Here is a 20,010-nt window from a genome sequence, read left to right as displayed (position 1 = left end):
CAGCAACTACAATGTGGAATCGTTCACGTCAGCATCGCGATGCATCGAAGAATCAATTTTCCCTCATGCCTAGTTAATCATACAGTGTACATAAGATTTTCCATCATTGAGAAATAGAGAAGAACTGTTTAATAGCATAGATAACCATGTGTGCAGTCATATAGTTCTTTGAACGTGCATGGTTTATGTGACCATAGTCCTTACTAGTAAAACCCCTTGAAGTACGTTTTCCCAAAGGGCATAGTGATGGAAATAGTTTAAAAAATGTTAATAACATTACCTTGACTCCAGTACCGATTTCTAAGCTGTGCTGTTTTTTGATGCTTTCTTTTAAACTTATTATATTAAGTTACACGTCATATATTGCTTTATACTGTGAAGTACACAAAGGAGCACTGCACAGAATTTATCCAGCAGTGGCAGAGCATGCTAATGGCATTTACTGTAGACAGCCAGTCAGTGGTCTACATTTTGGAACAGGCCTGCTTATTGGCTCACTGTTGTTGATGAGTGTTTAGGTTCTTCTGTTTGTTATTGTTTGGTGCAGAAATATGTGATACACAATAGTAATAAAGTAATTTGTTTGGTACTATAAAATCATTGAATTTTGATACCCAGTCATAGTTGGACCTGTACTGGACAGCATCAAATCAGCCCCTGCGTAGGAGGGAAAGAAGCTGGGTTAGAGCGCTCTGTGTGAGGCTGGTGAGTGCTGCGCCTGTGTCAGCATTAGTACATGCTTGCTGTGATTATTACAAACAACTAAGAGAGTGAGAGGGGTGCTTAAGTTGCAGCTGCAGCTGTGTTTGTATTCTGCTCTGGTAGACAGTCATTGACTGCTGTAGAGCTGCAGATTACACAGTGCTGAAGTCTTCAGCTGTGCTTGTGTGAAGGTGATCGTGGTTGTTTGGGTGTTTATTTAGTAAGGCCCAGGTCACTGATTAACAGACAACACGGTCTTTGGTTCATGTGCCGTAACACAGATATCCCAAGTGTGTGCTGTTTGTGCAGAACGTAGACTGCTGAGAAGAGCTCTCTGGGTCTGTGTTTGTTTGTGTCTGTCTTATCCTTGTTTGTTTTGCTTATTAGCAGTGGATTTTAGTCTAACTTTTTGGGGGCACTGCATGTTTTTGTGCTTGAACCACTCTAAAACACCTGATGTGATCACACCTGACTCATCATGTTATTATCATGGATTTCCTGAGCTGAGCCACTGGTTATAGAGCAGGGTGAAGATAAAATGCACAGTGCGGGAGGTTTGTTGAACTAGGTTTGGGAACCAAGCTGTAAATTAATGTTAGAAATGGATTTTTAATATTAAGAGGGCTTTCTTCAGTTGTTGCTGTTGTTGTTGTTGTATGGATCATTACAGTGTATTCCGTGAAATCGTTTCTTTTACTCGTCTGTCTGGATGTTTTGCATACAACATTATTGCCTTCCGCCCTCAGTCAGGCATGTATGACGACATTTAGGCCGGTGTCGGTTAACTGTGTCATTTAATGTGATGAGCTCATTTTCTACTGGTCGTTCATTTATTATTTCATTCAGACTGTAGGAAGACGGTATATCTCTCTTGTTCCCATACATTACCATAACTGAACTTGTAAGCATGTTGCGTGAATCGGTGAATCTACATTAATACCATGTTTATTGTACCCAGTGTAGGTGACAGTATTGTGGAAATGTGGCTGTTGGGCTGTGCTGGTTGAACATGCTCTGGGCAGATATCATGCCAGTATGTCATAATGGACATCCTAGTTAGGTCGTACTGGACAGCACCAAGTTTCAGATATGAGACAAAACAAATTTAGCTCTCATGTAAGTAGTTCAAACACCTCAGACTCAGATGATTCAGAGAGGAAGGCGTCTAGATGACTTTACCAAGTCTTTCAAGATTAATCACAGTTTTGTGGCCAAGTTAAAGATGACTATATATTACCAGCACAACTTTTACTGAACTGTGCTTTTGTAATGTTCTTCACTTTCACAAAAAAAAACCTTTACTTGCTTCAGATGGACGCGTTTGCTATTATTGTCTGTCTGTCTGCCTGTCCGACAATCTGTCTGTTTTTATTATTGTTCATTAAAAATGTATGTATGGAAACCCCCATCACAGTTTAATCGACTAGCACGGTTCTTTTCTGCACAGTTAACTAAATGAGAGGATTGCTTTACAGGCACAGGGCTGGTGGTGTTGCTATATATTTTTTCAGTTATGAAGTACCATGGTAGGAATACAACAAAGGCCTGCTTCAGTCTGCTTCCTGAAAGCTCAGATGAGATGTAAATGACTGAATAACTCAGTTGTGTTGCTGAGTACATCTCAGCAGGACTGCTTTTAAGCATTCTCTGTGGGTCCCATCTCAGATAAGCCCCATCGTTTGCCATACACTGAATGGAAAGTGCTATACTCAGTCACCCACCACATTTTTGTGTTTTATTTGACGTCATACTGTATAAGTAGTGCCATTTTGAGTACTGCACTGGCTAACGTGATGCGTTCCTTCAGCTTTCTGGAGCACAGGATTATAACTGTTTAGGAATTCTGTTGCTCTCTTTCATGTATTTAGCTGCAAAATATATTCATAATAAACCTTCTAAGATCAGTCAGAACCATTTAGCTGACCAGAGTAAGCCTCATTCATTCCCCTTTTTTGTGATCAAACCTTATCAATTTTGTCTAACTGTCTTTAAACTTGCGCTGTGATACTTGAGTCCGGTATCGCAAATTAACGGTCTTGGCTTCAAGACCGGCTGAGTGTGCAGATAACTCTGTCTTTTTGTTTCTAATATTTATTTATTCATGCAGCTTGTCAGAATTAAGAAATTGATAGAATTATCAAACCAATCCACTGAGAACGCAGATAACTGCTCTCCATTCCCAGCACTTAACTCGCAAAAACACCACTTGCATTTAGCAGAAATGCCCATGCTATTGTAATAAAAGACCCATGCAGTTCGACTGAGACGTTTTTAACTGTTAGAAGTGTATTTATTTCAGGTGAACATTAAAATATTTACTAAATGCTTTGTGTATTTTTACTATTATAATAATAATAATAATCACAATCATCATTAGTAGTTGTGGTTTGTGGTGACAGCCTGCTAATTAGCATTAACGAAGATGCATTTGCATTAGTGCAAATGTGTAGATAAAATTGGGGGGGGGGGGGGGGGGGGGGTTCTACTGGCCCTCCTTGAAGAAGACCACCTGGCTAGTGGCCTCGCATGTTTTTTGAGTTTGAGATAACAGCACTACATATTAAAATAAAATCTGTTTGATTCCCTTTGAGGATCCATTTGATATTGATAATGGTTGAACAAACACACTAACATCCAGAAAATCATATATATAATTATACATTTTGTTTATTCAAATATTAATATTAGATCCTAAGCCCGTCATGGTCTTGAAATTTTACCTAATTAATTACCATATAAATAATTGAATTTGTTGTTCATCATATGGAACTTCTACAGGACATGCCTTAAATGGCCAGATGGGCTGATCTCTCTTTCTAGCTATCAATACCTAGTAGTTCCCAACTGATCACAGAAACGGCTCAAGTTTAAATAGATGAACATTACTCACTGCCGCCCTCTAAAGGTGTGGCAGTGATCACCCCAAATGTTTATTAGGTCTCAGCAGCATGTAATTATGACGAATGTGCAGCTGGATTGGCATAAAAGGAATTTATGAGGGCAAAAAAAAAAACAAAATAATTGTTAATTAATTGTAATCGAGGTAAAATATTCATAAAAAATTGTGATATTGATTTGAGGTCATATTGCGCAGCACTACCATGAGGTGTCTCATGAATGAGGTTTCAGCTTTGTTTTAACATGTTTTTGTCTGAACTCTAAAATACACCCAATTAAATAGTCTGTTGTAACAAAGATATGATTGTGAGATCGAACAGTTGTGATAATTCGACAGCTTAAATAATACTGAACAGATCAAATAACTGCAGTCAGGTGATTATAACTGTGATAATTCATACATTCATACTTACCTGGCAGGGGAGATACCATGATCAAGAATGTGGTTCACCCAGGGTGAGGCTCAGCCATTGCACTACGGTTGTGCTGACCCCTGCGAATTCCCCAAATGTGGGAATCTCGACTGCATAATTTCTGGTAGTGGGGGACTGCGTTTGCGCTCTCCCCTGATTTGGGGCAGTTGTGGGCTGGAGATTAAGGGATCTGACCCTGTGACCGGAAGGTTGCCGGTTCGATCCCCAGGGCCGACAGTCCATGACTGAGGTGTCCTTGAGCAAGACCCCTAACCCCCAACTGCTCCCCGGGCGCCGTGGATAGGGCTGCCCACCGCTCCGGGCAAGTGTGCACACTGCCCCCTAGTGTGTGTGTTCACTAGTGTGTATGTGGTGTTTCACTTCATGGATGGGTTAAATGCGGAGATGGAATTTCCCCGGTTGTGGGATCAAAAAAGTATCACTTAATCACTTAATAATATTAATCACACTGCACTGAATAAGAGGCATCAATTTCAACTGCTCACGTAATGAGGGAAAAACTTGGCTCTGCAGAGCAGAGAGGACTGTACCTGCTGAACTGTCTCTCTCTCTCTTGATCTCTTTTATGCTGTCTCTTGCAAGCGGAGAGTTTATGTAGCTGTAACACCGGATATGTAGTTTATCAGATCTGAGTTGGGGCGGGCAGGATTACATCGCTGTTTTCCTGATGGATTATTCCTCTCTTTGTTTAGTCAACAAGTTTAAGCAGGATGTTGGTGAAGTATCCAGGGCAGGTATGAGTCTGCAGCAGATGAGACACCGTGTCTGTAGCCCGGGGCACTTGTCTTTTGCAGAGACGTGCTGGCTGATAAGAAAAAGTTACAGTTACGGAGACGACTGGGAGTTGGGATTAAATCAGACCTCCAAAGTCTGCAGTACAGACGCACAGTGTTGCATAGTGTTAGGTGAGGTGAAATTGACTGGACAGGACAAACAGAAACCAAGTGTGTCTTTTGTTCAGAACACCTACTATTAAAGTGTTATTTTGGAGCAGCGGGAGGCCAATCAAAACAGAATGATAGGTTGCTATTTCTGTATCCTCCTTTAGAGCAAAATATTCATTATGTACATTATTGTCCCTCCTCGAGTTGTTATGGTATAGCAGTTTCACCATTTGGAACCAGGCAGTTTCTCTCCGTATTTGTCCATAACTAGTATTTACGTAGGTTCATGACGCAGTTTGTATGTTGTTCTTACATAAGCCTTTGATCCAAGATATCTATTATTTTAGATTTTCAAGTCAAGTGGCTTTTATTGTCATTCCATCTATGTACAAGTACACAGTGGAGTGAAATTACGTTCCACCAGGAGCAACACGGTGCAACAAGGAATAAGAGATACAAAGTGCAAACATGCAGACATAGTGTGCAAACAAAAAATTAAGCTAGAAACAATATAATAAATACGATAAATTGCTTGGCAGAACAACTGAAGCCGTGCACTTTTTGGCATACAGTGAAAATAGAACAAAATAGAACTGAATCGAAAATAGAATTAATAAAGAAGAGAATTTAACAAGTCTAAAATAATACAGCCTAGGGCTACCAGTAGGTCATTAAACTTGGTAAAAATTAAGTTCTCTATCAGTCATCACTGATTAGTTGGCAGTGACGGCCACAAGGCAGATCAAGATAAGCTTTGCACTTTTTAGACTTGAAGCACAAAGTGAAAAGAGTTTGTAGGGACAGCAGGTTAAGAAGATGAAATTAATAGTTTGAGGCTGTCTCAATTAAACCTGATTATTCTATGATGTAATAAGTCTGAATAAAAATGCAACTTCTTTATGTCATCACGTGACGATAATGGAAATATAGCATTCTCCCAGTGATCGCAGTAAGCAGCTGAACCTGATGAACATAGTGATTTATATGCAATGGTCAAAATATTTGGGACATTTCTCAATACTAATATAACCGTCCACCCTATGAGGCAAAACAGTTTAAGCTTTGCACTTTTTAGATTTAAAGCACAAAATTTAACTACAATTTGTAAAGAACGTCAATTGTAATTTGAGAAATTATACAGTTGTGGTTCTAGGCTGAGCATTTTCCATCCTAGTTGTTATTTTTCCATGTTGTGAAACTGTGGGGGGGTTAGATTGTCCCAGTGAGGGGGAAATGAGGTGCCACTGGACATTTGTTTGCCTCTATTGTGCGTCTCTGCTGGGTGTCTGGGCGCAGTTGCCCTGCTGGATCTGTAGAGCATGGAGTACTGGCTCCAGGCCCGCGCCAAGCCTACACTCAGCCAGAGCTGGCCCAGCGCACCCAGGGGAAGTAGAAAGGAGGCCTGTTCTCTACAGTATCCCTCTGGACACTAAACAATGGCTGTCATTTGATTCTCACTGCACTTGTGGTTTGCAGAGGCCTTTTCCTCTCCCTAAAAGCAGCTCCTCTTATAGTGTCTTATAGAGATGGGACATTGTGTCTTTCTCTCCAAGTCCAGCCTGCAGCGGAAGGTTGTAGCGTGCGCCTGAGCTCCGTAGTAGGCGGAGCTGAGCATGCACTCTGAGTGACTCAGTTTGTATGAATCAAATATTTGTGCTGTGGGGAAGGCTCTCCCAGTGGGGTTTAACACCCAGCACTGCAGCTTATAGCTGTAAAAAGCCTTCTTTTATAGAAATATAAGTAAACATGTTAGTGACCTGCTGCACATGATTATTTTCTTCCTATTTCTGTTACTCGAGATGTGAAGCCTGAAAAATGTTGAGCCTGTTCTGTACTTTGGACACTAGCTAAGTTTGCAGAGTTTCATAGTATTAAAGACAATGTCTGTCAGTCATTTTGACAGCCAGGGACATATTGATTAAAGTTTAGAGCTTGTGTTTGCCACAGGGAAGTCTTGTGTAGTGTATATAAGCATGATGCTCATATTTACATGGGTCAGTGTGCATAGGAAATATTTAGCCTTTATTGTTGACAACATTGCTAGATACAGATGAGCTAAATATATTTTTGTGATGTAAAATTTATTTCTCTCTTCCTGTTTTCTTTACCATGTCGATGTGGTGGTGTAGCCAGCATGAATGAAGCAGAGGTGGATGGTACAGGAGATGGTAAGTGTCTCTGAGCAGAATGTGGACATTGAACAGGAAAGAATGGCTGTTTTTAAGTAAATTTTTTTTTTGTGTCTGTCCAAAATGTAAGTGCATGTCGCTGCTGACGTAACGAAGTCTTGTATCTCCAAAATAGTAAGTTTACAGTAGAATGAAAAACATACTTTTAATGTAAGTCAGTGGAGCCAGACGTGTTTCCAAGTATTTTCGGGCCATTTCTTTCGGTTCATTCATCATAAAATTTACACACAATGTAATGGACAACACACATTTTCAGATTATGCCAAAAATTGAAAAACAACAAAAATGGAGATATAACGTTTTGTTCTGACAGCAGCGATATGTTACACGATGTATGTATGCATCTATATGTGCGTCCATCTATGTGGTATGTATGTATGTATGTATGTATGTATGTATGTGCTGTTTCTGCATATTTCTGTACAACTGTAGAGAGATAATTGTTAGAGTTGGTGTCCCCTACTGGCAAGAATGGCCAGACACAGGGAGATTTTGGCCTTTTGATTAGAATCGTTTGTTTTGTTTTGTTTTGTTTTGGGGTGTTTTTTTTTTTTTTTTTTTTTTTTTTTTTTTGGTTCTTCCTGTTGAAATCCTTAGGAAACAGAGGGCATTTGATAGAAACAGTTTTGCAGATGTATAACGGTGCACGTTTTGGCTGATAACTGATGGTCATTAGTCAATTGTAAATTATTATTAACCTAAAATCAAGGATGCAACCCATCAAAATATCACTTATGAGACTGATGATATTTACACTTAAAAGTGCACACGTTAGCTGAATTCTGTATGAAAAAGTGTTCAAAAAGTACTCATAGGTGGGGCCTGGAATAAGTGTCTGTAGAAACAGCCTGAAACCATATGTAATATACCCTAACCTGGTTACCCTAACTGAGGGGCTTCAGCATGTTCATGATTATACTAAAACGTTTACAAAGTGAATAGAATAATTAATGATGGGCTACTGACAGTTCTGCATTCTAAGGTTCGAGTTATAGTTTCACTTTTTGGTAGCCCAAGTCAAAGTGAACATAAATTCTACGACCAGAGCAGCTTTAGTTTGAAGTACCCCAGTAGGTCTTGAAAGCTGTTGCTGTCCAAATTTGCGCACCTATGTGTGATTTCCTTACACTGCTGGGCATTAGGCTTTCTCTCTGAGAACATGAACAAAGCAGTTATCGGTTATATTACTTGAGGATATTAGCTTCTGAGATGGTACAGCACTCATTAACCCCCACCCCCCCACTCTGAACTGCTTTAACTTTTGGCTGACCTTGCACTCAATAAGTGCAACTTACATATGCTGTACTGCTGCTGTCAGAACACTAGTGTTTACCTCTGTTACTTGTACAGAACGCTACTCTTTACCTCTGTTACTTGTAACATGCACTTTATGAACCGCTGCTCTACATACTTGCATGTACGCACATGTAACTTTTAATTTTCTTTCAACTTTGCACTAAAACTGTACTTTTTACTGCTGTTTTTATATTCCTATATTTTCTTTTTTCTGTTTTTCTATTTTTTATATTCTAAGATTATATTAAGATTATATTTGGTGAATGGAGGAACATCAAAGTAAGAATTTCATTGTACAGTATAACTGCCTGTTTACATTAACCCTCTTGAATCTTGTAGCTGTACTTTTATTCTCTGATGAAGTATTTATTTGTTTCAATAGGCATATCTACTAGAACCAATCTCCTATTATACCCAGTTATACCATTTAAAAATGTTCCTTAGCATGATATGATAACCACCTGTTCATTTAAGAATGGTTGTTTTTTTTTTTTGTTTGTTTGTTTTTTTTTTTAGAACCAATATCATTGGTCAAACAGTGGTTTATTTTTTTCATTAACAGTTGATCTACAACCCTGTTACTGTATGATAGGTTTGTTGTCTTTTGCTAAATATTAATACTTATTATCAGTAGAGTTAGTTAATGGATCATATAATAATTTCAAATGCCATGTCTTCTGAGTTCCCGCTCGCTGCTTTATTTGGTTTACTGTGCGACGTGACTGATTTTGTGGTGTTCTGGTGTAGTCAGATTGAGAGTGTTGCTAATGGATTTTCTTTCCTTTTTCTGCAGTCTTCTCATTCCCTGCCATCCCTAACGAGGAGAGTCTGATTGGTGTGAGTAAGCCATTGCCCAAGCAGCTGTGGGAAGCCAAAAAGGTGTGTGAGCTGCAGACTTTGGTAGATGCACTAATGCCTCTGTGCTCTTTCTTGTTTATTATTGCTTTTTCCACTTGCATTTTTTTTCCAGTATGGGGCTGCAAAACTTGCACTATGTGTTAATGTCAGCCCATTGACCATCTTGGTGGTTTTGCTTAATGTTACGGCTGAACTAAAGATTTTAATGTCACTCTGACCATTGCTTGTAATAAAATACACAAGGGCCCTTTAAAAAACACTTTCTTCTTTATCATTTTATGTAAACATGCAGTGTGCAAAAGTTTAAAACATTATTTATCTGGAAGTGTTTATTTTTTCTGACAAAATGAATGTAAGAGTAAACGAAAATAACATTAACACAGTAAATAGTTATTTTATGTCACTGTGTTCCTTTAACCATTTAAAGCGGTACTTCATTATGTTAACTCAAGGGGTGCTGGTGATGGGATTTAACAAATTCATGTGATGGCTGAGGGAAGCCAGGAAACATCTGAACCCAAACTTTGTCATTTCAGACTGGGTCACAAGATAACTGCTCTCTTTCACTTTCAAGATATTTTAAGACATTCTTTTTTCAGGTTACTTATTTATTGCATGTATTCTAATGACATATGATGTTGTTTTACAAGGAAAACACACTTATTGCTGTGCTAAATGCTTTTAAATAGTGTGTTTAGGTGCCTAATGTTTTGTTTTGTCATATTTTTCTTACATTTCAGTACATTCATGACTCACTTTCTGTAGTCTGATTGTCAGACTGCTTTTAGGTGTGCTGGGTGTAACACACCAGCCTAATGTTCTGTCATTTTGTGGCAGGTGCAGTCACTGTCGTCACGGCCCAAATCCTGTGAAGTGCCTGGAATCAAGTATGTCTGGCTTTCACATTCTTGGAGCAATGTCTTCTTTGTGTGTTAATGCATATAGATAACAGGAAGCCATGTCATCAAAGTGTATAAATAGTTTTATGAAGTGTGGAGCTACTAATATTGTTCTTCCTGTTTCTCTCTTATTCATAGCATATTCCCATCTCCAGAGCAGAACGCTGGTCTCTCTCATTACCAGGGCACATTAAATACAGGTGGCTCCCTGCCTGACCTTAGTAACCTGCACTTCCCCTCTCCTCTGCCCACCCCACTGGATCCTGAAGAGGGGGGGTATCCCAACCTGAGCGGTGGTAGCAGCACGGGAAATCTCCCTGCAGCCATGATGCACCTGGGCATCGGAAATTCTCAGGGTAAGTCCACGTGTGCACTGCTGCAAATTAAAAGGCTTCTAGAACCAATTACAAAAGGGTTGCCAATGTTGAAGCATCAAGTTAAAATGAAGTAATTGACTAGGTAACAATGCATCGAAACGCATTGTAATATCAGAAAATGTCACAAAAATGTTGAGCATTCTTCAAATGATGATCAGGCAGTTTTAAATTCTAATTGTAAACAACCAGCCGCTGTTGGACATCAACACACAGCTACTGGTCGTATGTGCCACACTCCTCATGCCAAGTCTCGTTAGTAGATTTTGCCACAGCTGAATAGTAATGATGTTTCTGCATTCATATTGTGTTCAAAATATCATGAGAATATAAAAAACATGAACACAATATAATGAATCAGATTGAATTGTGGGCTCAGTGCGTCATTACATACCCCTATAGTGGATCAGTTATTTTGACAAGTAAATGAAGAGTTTTTTTTTTTTTCTCTCTTTCTCCTTTATTTCTTTTTTATATTCAGATTTTTTTTATTATTTGACTTAACTCTGACTTCATCGATTTCCAAAAACCGTAATTTGAAATAACACTCCAAAGCCTTTAAAATATAAGCAGAAGAGCAGTAGAGGAATTTAAAACATGCATTACTGTTGTGCAGATTGCCGATTCATCAAGAAGGCAATTATGTTAGATAATGGTTTTAACAGATTAACCTAGACAAACGACTTTTCAATGGTAATTCACCATTGTTGTTGCCCTTTAGACTTTACAAGGCTTCATCTGTGCATGAAACCAACCAGCCAAGTTAAGCGACTCTCAGTGCTAAACTACTTGCAGCATAAATATTTTCAGTTCATCCTGGGACTGAAATGCAACAGTGGAGGGGACCTGTTGGTGACACCCTATAGTTTGTGACTGATACTTAAAGCCTCACATGCAAGTTTCCTGAGTTGGACTCACCCAAGCGCCGGTGTGAACACACTGCCCTTTGTTTCAGAGCTACTCTAGACACAGTCTGGTGAATAAATGCAGTTTGTTCTCTGTAGACCCATGTCCATGCATAAGAGCAGCTGGACTCCCACCCTCCACTCTTCTCCCCCCCGCTTTCCGCTATCTGATTGCTCTCATTCACTTCCATTCTCTTGAGCTTTGGACCTTCCTTTCAGGCCTGTGTCTGGGAACTACTTGCACTGGCCTGCTGCTACTACCCATGTCGGCTGAACTGGATGCAGGCTGGCTGAAGCCCAGAGTCACGGTGAACTTTGACCACCTAAATTGGCTGCACATAAACAGCTCTTTTCTCCTTGTCCTCAGTGGTCCAGTAGCTCACAAACAATCCCTCTGTGTCTTAGCTAGGCAGAAGACATCAGGCTGAGACTACAGACATCCAACATGATTCTGATGAACGTGTTGCATAAGACTACAAAGGGTCATGATCAGTATCTCTGTTTGATATTTTGCAATTCAGGGTAGATTTAATGGCATGAATGGATTAAGTACAGTGTTGCCAAAGTATAGTAAAGTTGAAAGGGTCCATATCTTACATTTTATTGTTTTTTTCTTGTGTGCTCTTATGTTTTTGTAGTCGTTCTTATTAAAATAACCATTTTGTAACCTCTCTGTGTCCCTTAGATTTAAAAAGGCTGTTACTGTGCCGTTTAAACTAATATATGTAAATTGGCTGTCCTGTCTTGTATCTCATTCACAAACCAATCTGGGCAGAAACACTTGTGAGTGGGCAGAGTTAAACTGCCATGTGCTAAAAGAGGGAAATGGGTAAATTGTTTGGTTTGTCACAAAATTAGTTCATTTAAAATGAGCTGTTTTTACAGCTTAGTTTCCCATGGTCTTGGTAATGAATGGTACATTTTGAAACATAAGTGTTTACATACTACTTCACAGTTTCACAAAAGCAAGAAAATATGGATACATGGGTGATACAGGTCCTTTAAAGCTGAACGGACTTCATATAAGCCTGATCAATTACAGAATTAGTAAGAGTAATAATGATAATAATGAAAAATGCAGCACATTAATAAAATTAAGTAAAATAAAGTGGTAATCTGATCTCTACCAATCTTGCTCTCTCCTTTAGGTCTCTCCTCCTCTCTAAGCAATCCCTCCATACAGGCATCACTCACCAACTCTCAGCTGCACTCGTCTCTCAGCAATCCCTCCATCCACTCGTCTCTGCGGCTTTCTTCGCTCTCCAACCCTCCTCCTGGAGGCATGGCCACCTCGCCCAGGAGACGGCCTGCCCCCATAAGCCCTCTGACCCTCTCTCCTGGGTCTGAGCAGCGACGCAGCCTGGGGAAGCAGCTGTCACCCACCATGTCACCCTCTCTCTCTCCTATTACACAGGTGTGGCACTTGTACAGTTAATTAAGAAAGCATCTCTCTCAGAAAGCAGCTGCTGTTGCCATTAGTCTAGAATGTATCAATAATATCTTTCATAATTGCACTGGCTTTTTAGCATGATGTGCAAACTGACGAGAAGTTTCCCAGACTTCCTGGAATGGTTTGTGTAAACTGTTAAGTTGATATTTGGCACCTGCTTGCAGAGAAAGGCCAGGGACACACTGTTCTGAAACATCCTGTATGCAGCCTTGCAAATGCACTAATTTTTGTGCTTTCCTGCTTTCTCCAGGGGGTTGCCTTGGACACCAGCAACTTGCCAATGGAGCCTCCTCCGCCCTACCCGCTCTATCAGCAATCCCAGCAGCCCTTGCAACAGCAGCCGCCCCAGTCCCATCCACCCATGCAGCAAGGTGCCCAGCATACTGTGGGGCAACAACGCCAAGCTCAGGGAGGGCAACAGCAGCAGCAACAGCAGCCGCCTGTGTCTCCTTTACAGAATGTACCCCTGGACTTCAACTGTAGCACTGTGAGCACATGCTACAACTTATTTTCATAGAATTGGGGATTGAAAGGCTGTTCCACAAAGTTTGTATAGGTTACTCATAAGGATGCAAATTTTGGCAAATTCTTTTCACGGATAACCGCTATTAGTCTGTGATTTAATCCTTAACAAGCCTAAAGTCACTGACAAGGCCCATGAAAACATATTATGGCTTTACTGAATAAAAAACCATGACTAAACATAACAGGTTTGACAGTAAGATAACGTAGTCTATTTACTTATATGTACCATGTTATTAGGCCAAGTTAACACACATATGTGGTCTGACTGCTTGAAGTTCATGTTCCAAATTTCAACAATCAACATAAAGTTGGTAGCTCACAGCTTTTAGTTTTTGTTTTGTTACTGGATCAAAAAAATGGGCCAACCATTTCCTAATAAACAGATTAATAGGCTGTAGCTAAAGGGGGATTCACACTGGACATGTTTTTGTGGACTGAAGCCCCTCTTCTCAGCTGTTTTAATGAGAGAGACCCATTTTGTGTGCTGGGTGCCTCGCTTTTTGTGTGTGTAGGGGTCTCTCTTGTGTGGAGTGCTCTAGCTGCCCTGAATTGGGAAAAACAGTTCAACTCGAGGATGGAGCTGAAGCAACATGACATTAAATTAACAGTCAGTTGTCGTCTAATAAGCGCTGTGTTAAATGGCTAAATATTCTTGTCATTTTTGTTCAGAAATTCCAACATATCTATTTAAGCAGTGGTCAGCATACTTTGCAGTCTGATCAGTCAGACCAACAGCTGAGAATACCCACTCTACAGTTAACTGTTTTGGCTGACATGATGATGAAAACTTTTTAACTTGAAGTGAAATAAGGAAGGGAATGTGAGATTGTAGCATCTTACCAAAGTTGCTTGCCTTAGCAGCTCTTAGCAGAAAGCCACCAGCATCCACCACACTGATGGGCATCATATCCTTATCTATAATTTTATACACTTGTGTGATTTCCTCAAACATGGAAAAAATAGTTTGCCGTCTTCTCTTCTTTAGCGCCTGCAGGCGTTTGGTGCTGATATGATGCGTCATTGTACTTATCCTCCTGCTGAACTTTAATACAGCATTACATGTTACTTCTGACCACATCACATTCTTGCAAAAAATGGTCCCACACGTGACTCTTTTTAGCTGCATGCTTCATTTTGATGTAGTTATGGAGAGTGAATTTCAAGAGTCCAATCTTCAGCTTCAGCATGGGTATCAAGGTTGACTCAAGGCCAGTGACTCAGAGTCAGAAAGCAAGGATTTTCATCGTCTCTCTGTGATGTGTAGCTACTTAAACATTGTGTAAACAACATTTAGGATGGTTTAATCTCTGAAAGTTTAGTCTTTGTTATATCTCTTTATTAATGGCTCTGTCACTGTCGCTTTCCCTAATTATGTCATTTTTGAAAATGTTTTTCTTATGTTATGTAATGTTAATCTTATGAATGTATTATACAATAACACTTCTGTGTTTGCAATGACAATTTTTAATAAACTTAAAATTGGCCCATCTTTAACATTTTAGCCAGGAATCAGTGATCATTCAGTCATGAAAAAGCTGCCCCCTCAGGCAGTGCGAATGATCAGTATTCTAAACAGATAAGTATCTTAGAAATAAAATGTATTTACTTTAAGAATTATGACAAAAGGATAATTCCACATCTGAAGCAAAGAAATCTTTGTTTGCAGCTTGTGCATTGCATGTCTAATTCACGTGCTATATGACTTGAGACCTGACCTGCTGTGTTTGTCCTTTCAAAGCCGAACAACATGGGAGTGTTCTGCAACGATCCATTTATGGAAACGCAGTTCTCAGGTCGCCAGTCCAAATGCCCACCTTATCAGGTAAGGACAATACCAGCCACTTTTCCAGACTCAGATTACGCCTAGGCATAATTAAAATGAATTTCCAGTGGTAATTCTGCATTTAGACTGAAATTCATGCCCAGAATTAGGACGTAATTCATGTGTGGGGAAATAGGCAGTAAAATTCCCTCATCTGCAAAGGTTTGAAACACACAGGATCCACAAACCCACGCCTTTAGGTGGCAGCTTTATTGGTAACTGTTCACAATACCTGTTGGGTTTGGTTCTCATTCACATAGTGGTAGAGCCATAGTGTAAATGAGTGATACAAGCCACTCGTGCTTACTGAAATAATTAGATTTAGTTTTCACAGGTTGGTTACCATGTCAACGGTGACCAACATGAGTGATAAACAACAGTAGATCCTGCGTGAAACATCAAGACCAGTTGCATGAAGTCAATCACTAATTGGTTTTAAGGAAATCTTTTCATAAGCATAACAACTAAAGTTGCTTTTGAGCTTTGTCACGGTTTTGTTTTTTCAGATTTGACTAGTGCTTGTTGGTTTGTTGCCTTGTTTTGGTTTCCGGCCATGTGCTTCATTCTCACCCAAACGGGATTTCATGTGGATTTGCATAGTCACATCCTCAACAGCTGCTTTCACTCCATATCCTTAAGCACAACTCATTAGCATGGGTGTTGACTCTGTTAATCTTGGCACCAACAGTGTTGATTATATTGAGGTGTTGTATTGTTTGTTTTTAACTCTCCAAACCCTCACAGCAGGACCAGTATAACATGTTGGAGCACGCCATGAGCTCTATGGCTGGAGGATTTGACCCTTCTTCTAACCTTTACTGCTCCCAAGCTTCCCTTACGGGCCTGGGTGGTAGCCATGGCAACTTACAGGACCCTCTGACGATGAAGCCCAACATGCTGTATTCTAACTGTGGAGGAGGAGTGCCCAACATCATCCTTACAGGTACTGCATGTGATAGCAGTAGCTGCAACACAGTCACTGATCAAGACTAACAGTCTAATAAACAATCGGCTAATTAAAAGTAACGGTGACAGCCAGATGTTAGTGATCAGTCTTACACTTGTGGGCTGCAGTCCAGTTTGCATGGGTAAAGGCACATATCCTACTTTTTTTTTTCAGGTCCAATTTTGTGGCATTTTGTAGGTTTATGTTACAGTAATGGTCTTTGTTCATTTTACATGAACGTTTTCAAACCTCTCTTTATCCCTTAAACAAGCTGTTTTTTGTTACTGTGCCTTCAAAATCGGTAGGTGTAAATTGCCTCTGTTGTGATGGGCTATATTCATTCAAAAAGCTGTTCAAGATAAAACCTTTCTTATGACTTAAGCGTGATTAGGCAGAGACATATATAAATAAGCTGTTTTTTATGATGACATGAAACCAATGAGTTAAAACAGGCTGTTTTGTAGGTTAATCTGCATATGTGGACAATGTAGACGTTGCTGAACAGAGCAATTTGAAACTTTAAAAAATGTGTACATACCTCTTTTATTAAAAAAATAAAAGTGTGTGGTTCACAACCTTTTTAGAAAATCAGTTTTGTAAATTAAATATGTTGGTGTGAAAAATCTTTTCAAAGTTTAAAGTATTAAACGTTCTTTAACAATTAGGTATTTTTCCTAGAACTGTGATAAGAAAAGAACCATTTAGGAACATATTTTTTTTAGACTGTGTCTGATGTATATAAGACAAATTTCTCACATGTAGTAATTCAGCAAGCAAATCGTTCTTACTGATCCTCTCTTTCAGACGATTCAAACCCCAGCCTGTCTAAGGACATCAGCAGCGTGTTATCGTCAGTTCCTGAGTGTTTCGATTCGGAGGGAGTTTTCCCCCTGGAGGATGAGCTTCGCATTGAACCCCTCAGTTTGGATGGACTGAGCATGCTCAGTGACCCCGACATGGTTCTGCCAGACCCCTCAGTGGAGGACAGCTTCCGCAGCGACAGACTCTGAAGAGCTGCATTTGTGCCCAGATATTCCTATTCCCCCAGTTTCCCTCTCTCTCTCCAACACATGCATACTCCCACATGGAGCAGCTGACCTACTGCTACACGAATACATGCACAAAACTCCAGCAGCAGTACCTAGCCCTGCTTTCTACACACAGATACAGCTGAATATGTGGCTCTTTTTTCATTTTGTAGACTCACAAATGCAAACAGACACTACATCTTAATGAAAAAATGACTGGTGAGCCCATTAGTGCGATTCACACACAGGCAGTGTCTCAGGGGCCATTCTGACTCTGTATTCTCCGTCTGCCACTCGAGACAGTGATGATTATGATACTCATGCTGAGTACTCTCGGAGCGGGAGATGTGCGAATTCAATCCGAGCATTTAATGCAAACATTTGCCACACTCAGAGTAAGCCTGGTCCTAGACTTACGAAAAGCATTTTCAGAGGAAAATCCTCACTGACAGTATAATTTAGACCACGCTTAATCTGTGCCAAGTCCCATATGTAACATCTGTTGAAGCCCCCAACTGGGAATGAATGTCCCCAGGACTTGATTCTAAATTTACTAACAAAGCATGGTGAACATGTGTGCATGCAGTCTTTTTGTAGCAAAGTTACCTTTCAGGAGTGACACCAGCACCACTGTGGTTGTTTTTCCAAGGCCTTAGTTGTTGCTGTCCTGCCTGTTGCAGCGATTCCTGACTGGGGCTAGAAAATGAACCCATCCGACTCACAAATTTGCTCACATCAAAATGATTGTAATCCATTCACGTCAGTGTGACAATCAGACCCAGATACCAACAGCACTATCAAATGGATGCAACTTCATAGCGCAGGACGCATCTGTCCTGGTCTCTGCCGAATCGCTGTAACCAAAAAAATGTGCTACTCTTAGACTTGTCACCGTTTTTGAATGTTTATGATATATCACCACAGACCTGTGTTTTGCTTTTAGGCATCAGATTTATGGAAAGGAAAAGGTTTGGCTTATTCTATGCCAAATAGCTGCAGCCCCTGGAGCCCTCACTGCAGTGTGTGAATATGTAGAGAAAGAATACACAACAGTATGGTGTGTTCTGGAACAGAAGGAGCCAGCAGCCTGTCTGATACCAGCTCATATTGATGCGCTACATGCTGCAGTCTAATGCACAAGCAAGATCGGTCGAGTTGATCGCTTCCCCTCCAGTCTGCTCTCCGCCCCTCCTCTCACCTCTTTTCTGCATCTCTCATCTTCAGTCTGATTTATGCCCCTTTCCTTTTCCCCTTCCACCTTTCCCCTTTTCTGCCCTCCTTCCCTCCTATTTTCTGCCCCCTCTCTTCCTCTGTACCCCCCGCATATCCCCTTGTCTCTTCTGCATTACCACCTCTCCTTTTCTTGCCAACCTCCCCTCTTTTCTGTTTTTTCTTTCATCTTTTCTGCCCTCCAGTATAATGTCCTCAATTTCCCTCTTGTTTTTTCTGCCCTCCTTCCCTCCCTTCTTTTTTGCCCTCCTTCCCCTCCCTCTTTTTGTCTCCCTCCTCTTTTGTCTCCCTCCTCTCATCTTCAATTCACTTTCTTCTCCTTTCCTTTAGTTTTTTTCTCCTCCCCTCCCCTCTTTTCTGCCCTCTTCACCTCCTTTCTTCTCTAGTCTTCTCCTTCCTCCACTCCACTCTAGTTCTCTCTCCTGTACTCCACTTCTCTTCCACTCCCCTCATTACTGCTGTTCACCCCCCTTTTCTTCCTTTTTCCTCTTTCCTATTTTCTCCTCCTCTACTCCCCTCTTTCTGACCCCCAACCCCCCTGCTGCCCTCCTACTTCAGTCTGTTTTCCTCTACTTTTGTTCTCTCTCCTCTGCTTCTCTCTGCTTTGTTCTGCTCTGCTCTTTGTGCCCCCTCTCTTTTCTCCCTGTCATTAGTTGAGTCTGACTCTGGGCACCAGCACCCTCACCTACCATACTGTTAGAGCAGCTTGAAGTGCATGATGGAGATTTTAACACATCCCAGCGAGAGACCTGGAGACTGTGTGCTAGACTAGTTGGTGGATGTGTCACTGGCTGTAGGTGAGCTAAAAGCACAAGGCAAGCTAAAGGCTCTTCAGTCAGACTTTAACATTTAACATCAAAGGATATGTCCGATGTCAGTGAATGAAATCCCTCATATGTTTGAAAGTGAAGAGATGAGGGGATCAGTAATTTCTGTATAGAACTTTTTTATTTGCATATATATATATTTTTTAAGCTTATGAAAGATGAAAGAAAGGTGGACACACACACACACACACACACACACACACACCTGTGTGTGTTTGTGTATGTTTTTATATATATATATATATATATATATATATGTGTGTGTGTGTGTGTGTGTATATATGTATATATATTAGACATAGACAAAGATATAGATATGATATGCCTCATAATTTCAGTCTGACTAGAATGTATTTTTAAAACAGAAAAGGGAAAACTGTTTACAAAAAGTTTAAGAACTAAACTGTATGAGTAGAAGTTGAAATTTATATGATTTTGGTGTAATTCTGAAAGAATATATTTGTATCTTTTATTGGTCCAGTCAGTTGTAAGTGAGTGGAAGCCCTCCTCATGCTATGGCTATGCAGAATTCAGCATTAGCAAAAGGCTGGAACAACTTAGTCCATGAGAAAGGAACTATTTTACTTGTATATTTACTTCTATCTATATATATATATATAAAATATCAGTTCCATATATTATCTCTTATTATACATTTTATACTGACTTGTAATATGTGTTGCTTATTTTTTTTTTTTTTGTTTTGTTCATCTGTTTAGCTCTGAATTTTCTATATGGGTGTG

The 20,010-nt window shown here is 40.1% G+C and overlaps 1 protein-coding gene and 1 non-coding gene across 4 annotated transcripts in view; both read left to right on the top strand.

The window, feature by feature from the left end:
• Positions 1-19,445, top strand: part of crtc3 (CREB regulated transcription coactivator 3) — a 45,170-nt gene extending 25,725 nt beyond the window's left edge. For 2 of the 3 annotated variants that reach the window (XM_017711618.2, XM_017711615.2), the window contains 9 exons: positions 7,048-7,086; positions 9,197-9,282; positions 10,099-10,148; positions 10,299-10,516; positions 12,588-12,853; positions 13,140-13,376; positions 15,153-15,236; positions 15,981-16,179; positions 16,987-19,445. In XM_017711618.2, coding sequence (XP_017567107.1) covers positions 7,048-7,086; positions 9,197-9,282; positions 10,099-10,148; positions 10,299-10,516; positions 12,588-12,853; positions 13,140-13,376; positions 15,153-15,236; positions 15,981-16,179; positions 16,987-17,192 — 1,385 coding nt within the window. In that variant the 3' untranslated portion in view covers positions 17,193-19,445. The remainder of the gene's footprint in view (positions 1-7,047; positions 7,087-9,196; positions 9,283-10,098; positions 10,149-10,298; positions 10,517-12,587; positions 12,854-13,139; positions 13,377-15,152; positions 15,237-15,980; positions 16,180-16,986) is intronic. The other variant, XM_017711616.2, reaches the window with a different exon arrangement.
• LOC119262484 lies at positions 4,006-4,169 on the top strand. Its single transcript, XR_005129684.1, has one exon. It is a non-coding gene; the product is annotated as a U1 spliceosomal RNA (small nuclear RNA).
• Positions 19,446-20,010: the final 565 nt, after the last annotated feature.

This window comes from Pygocentrus nattereri, chromosome 25 (genome assembly GCF_015220715.1).
Source record: "Pygocentrus nattereri isolate fPygNat1 chromosome 25, fPygNat1.pri, whole genome shotgun sequence".
Lineage (NCBI taxonomy): Eukaryota > Metazoa > Chordata > Actinopteri > Characiformes > Serrasalmidae > Pygocentrus > Pygocentrus nattereri.
The sequence above is the reverse complement of the archived record's forward strand: the minus strand, read 5'-3'. Positions and strand labels throughout refer to the sequence as shown.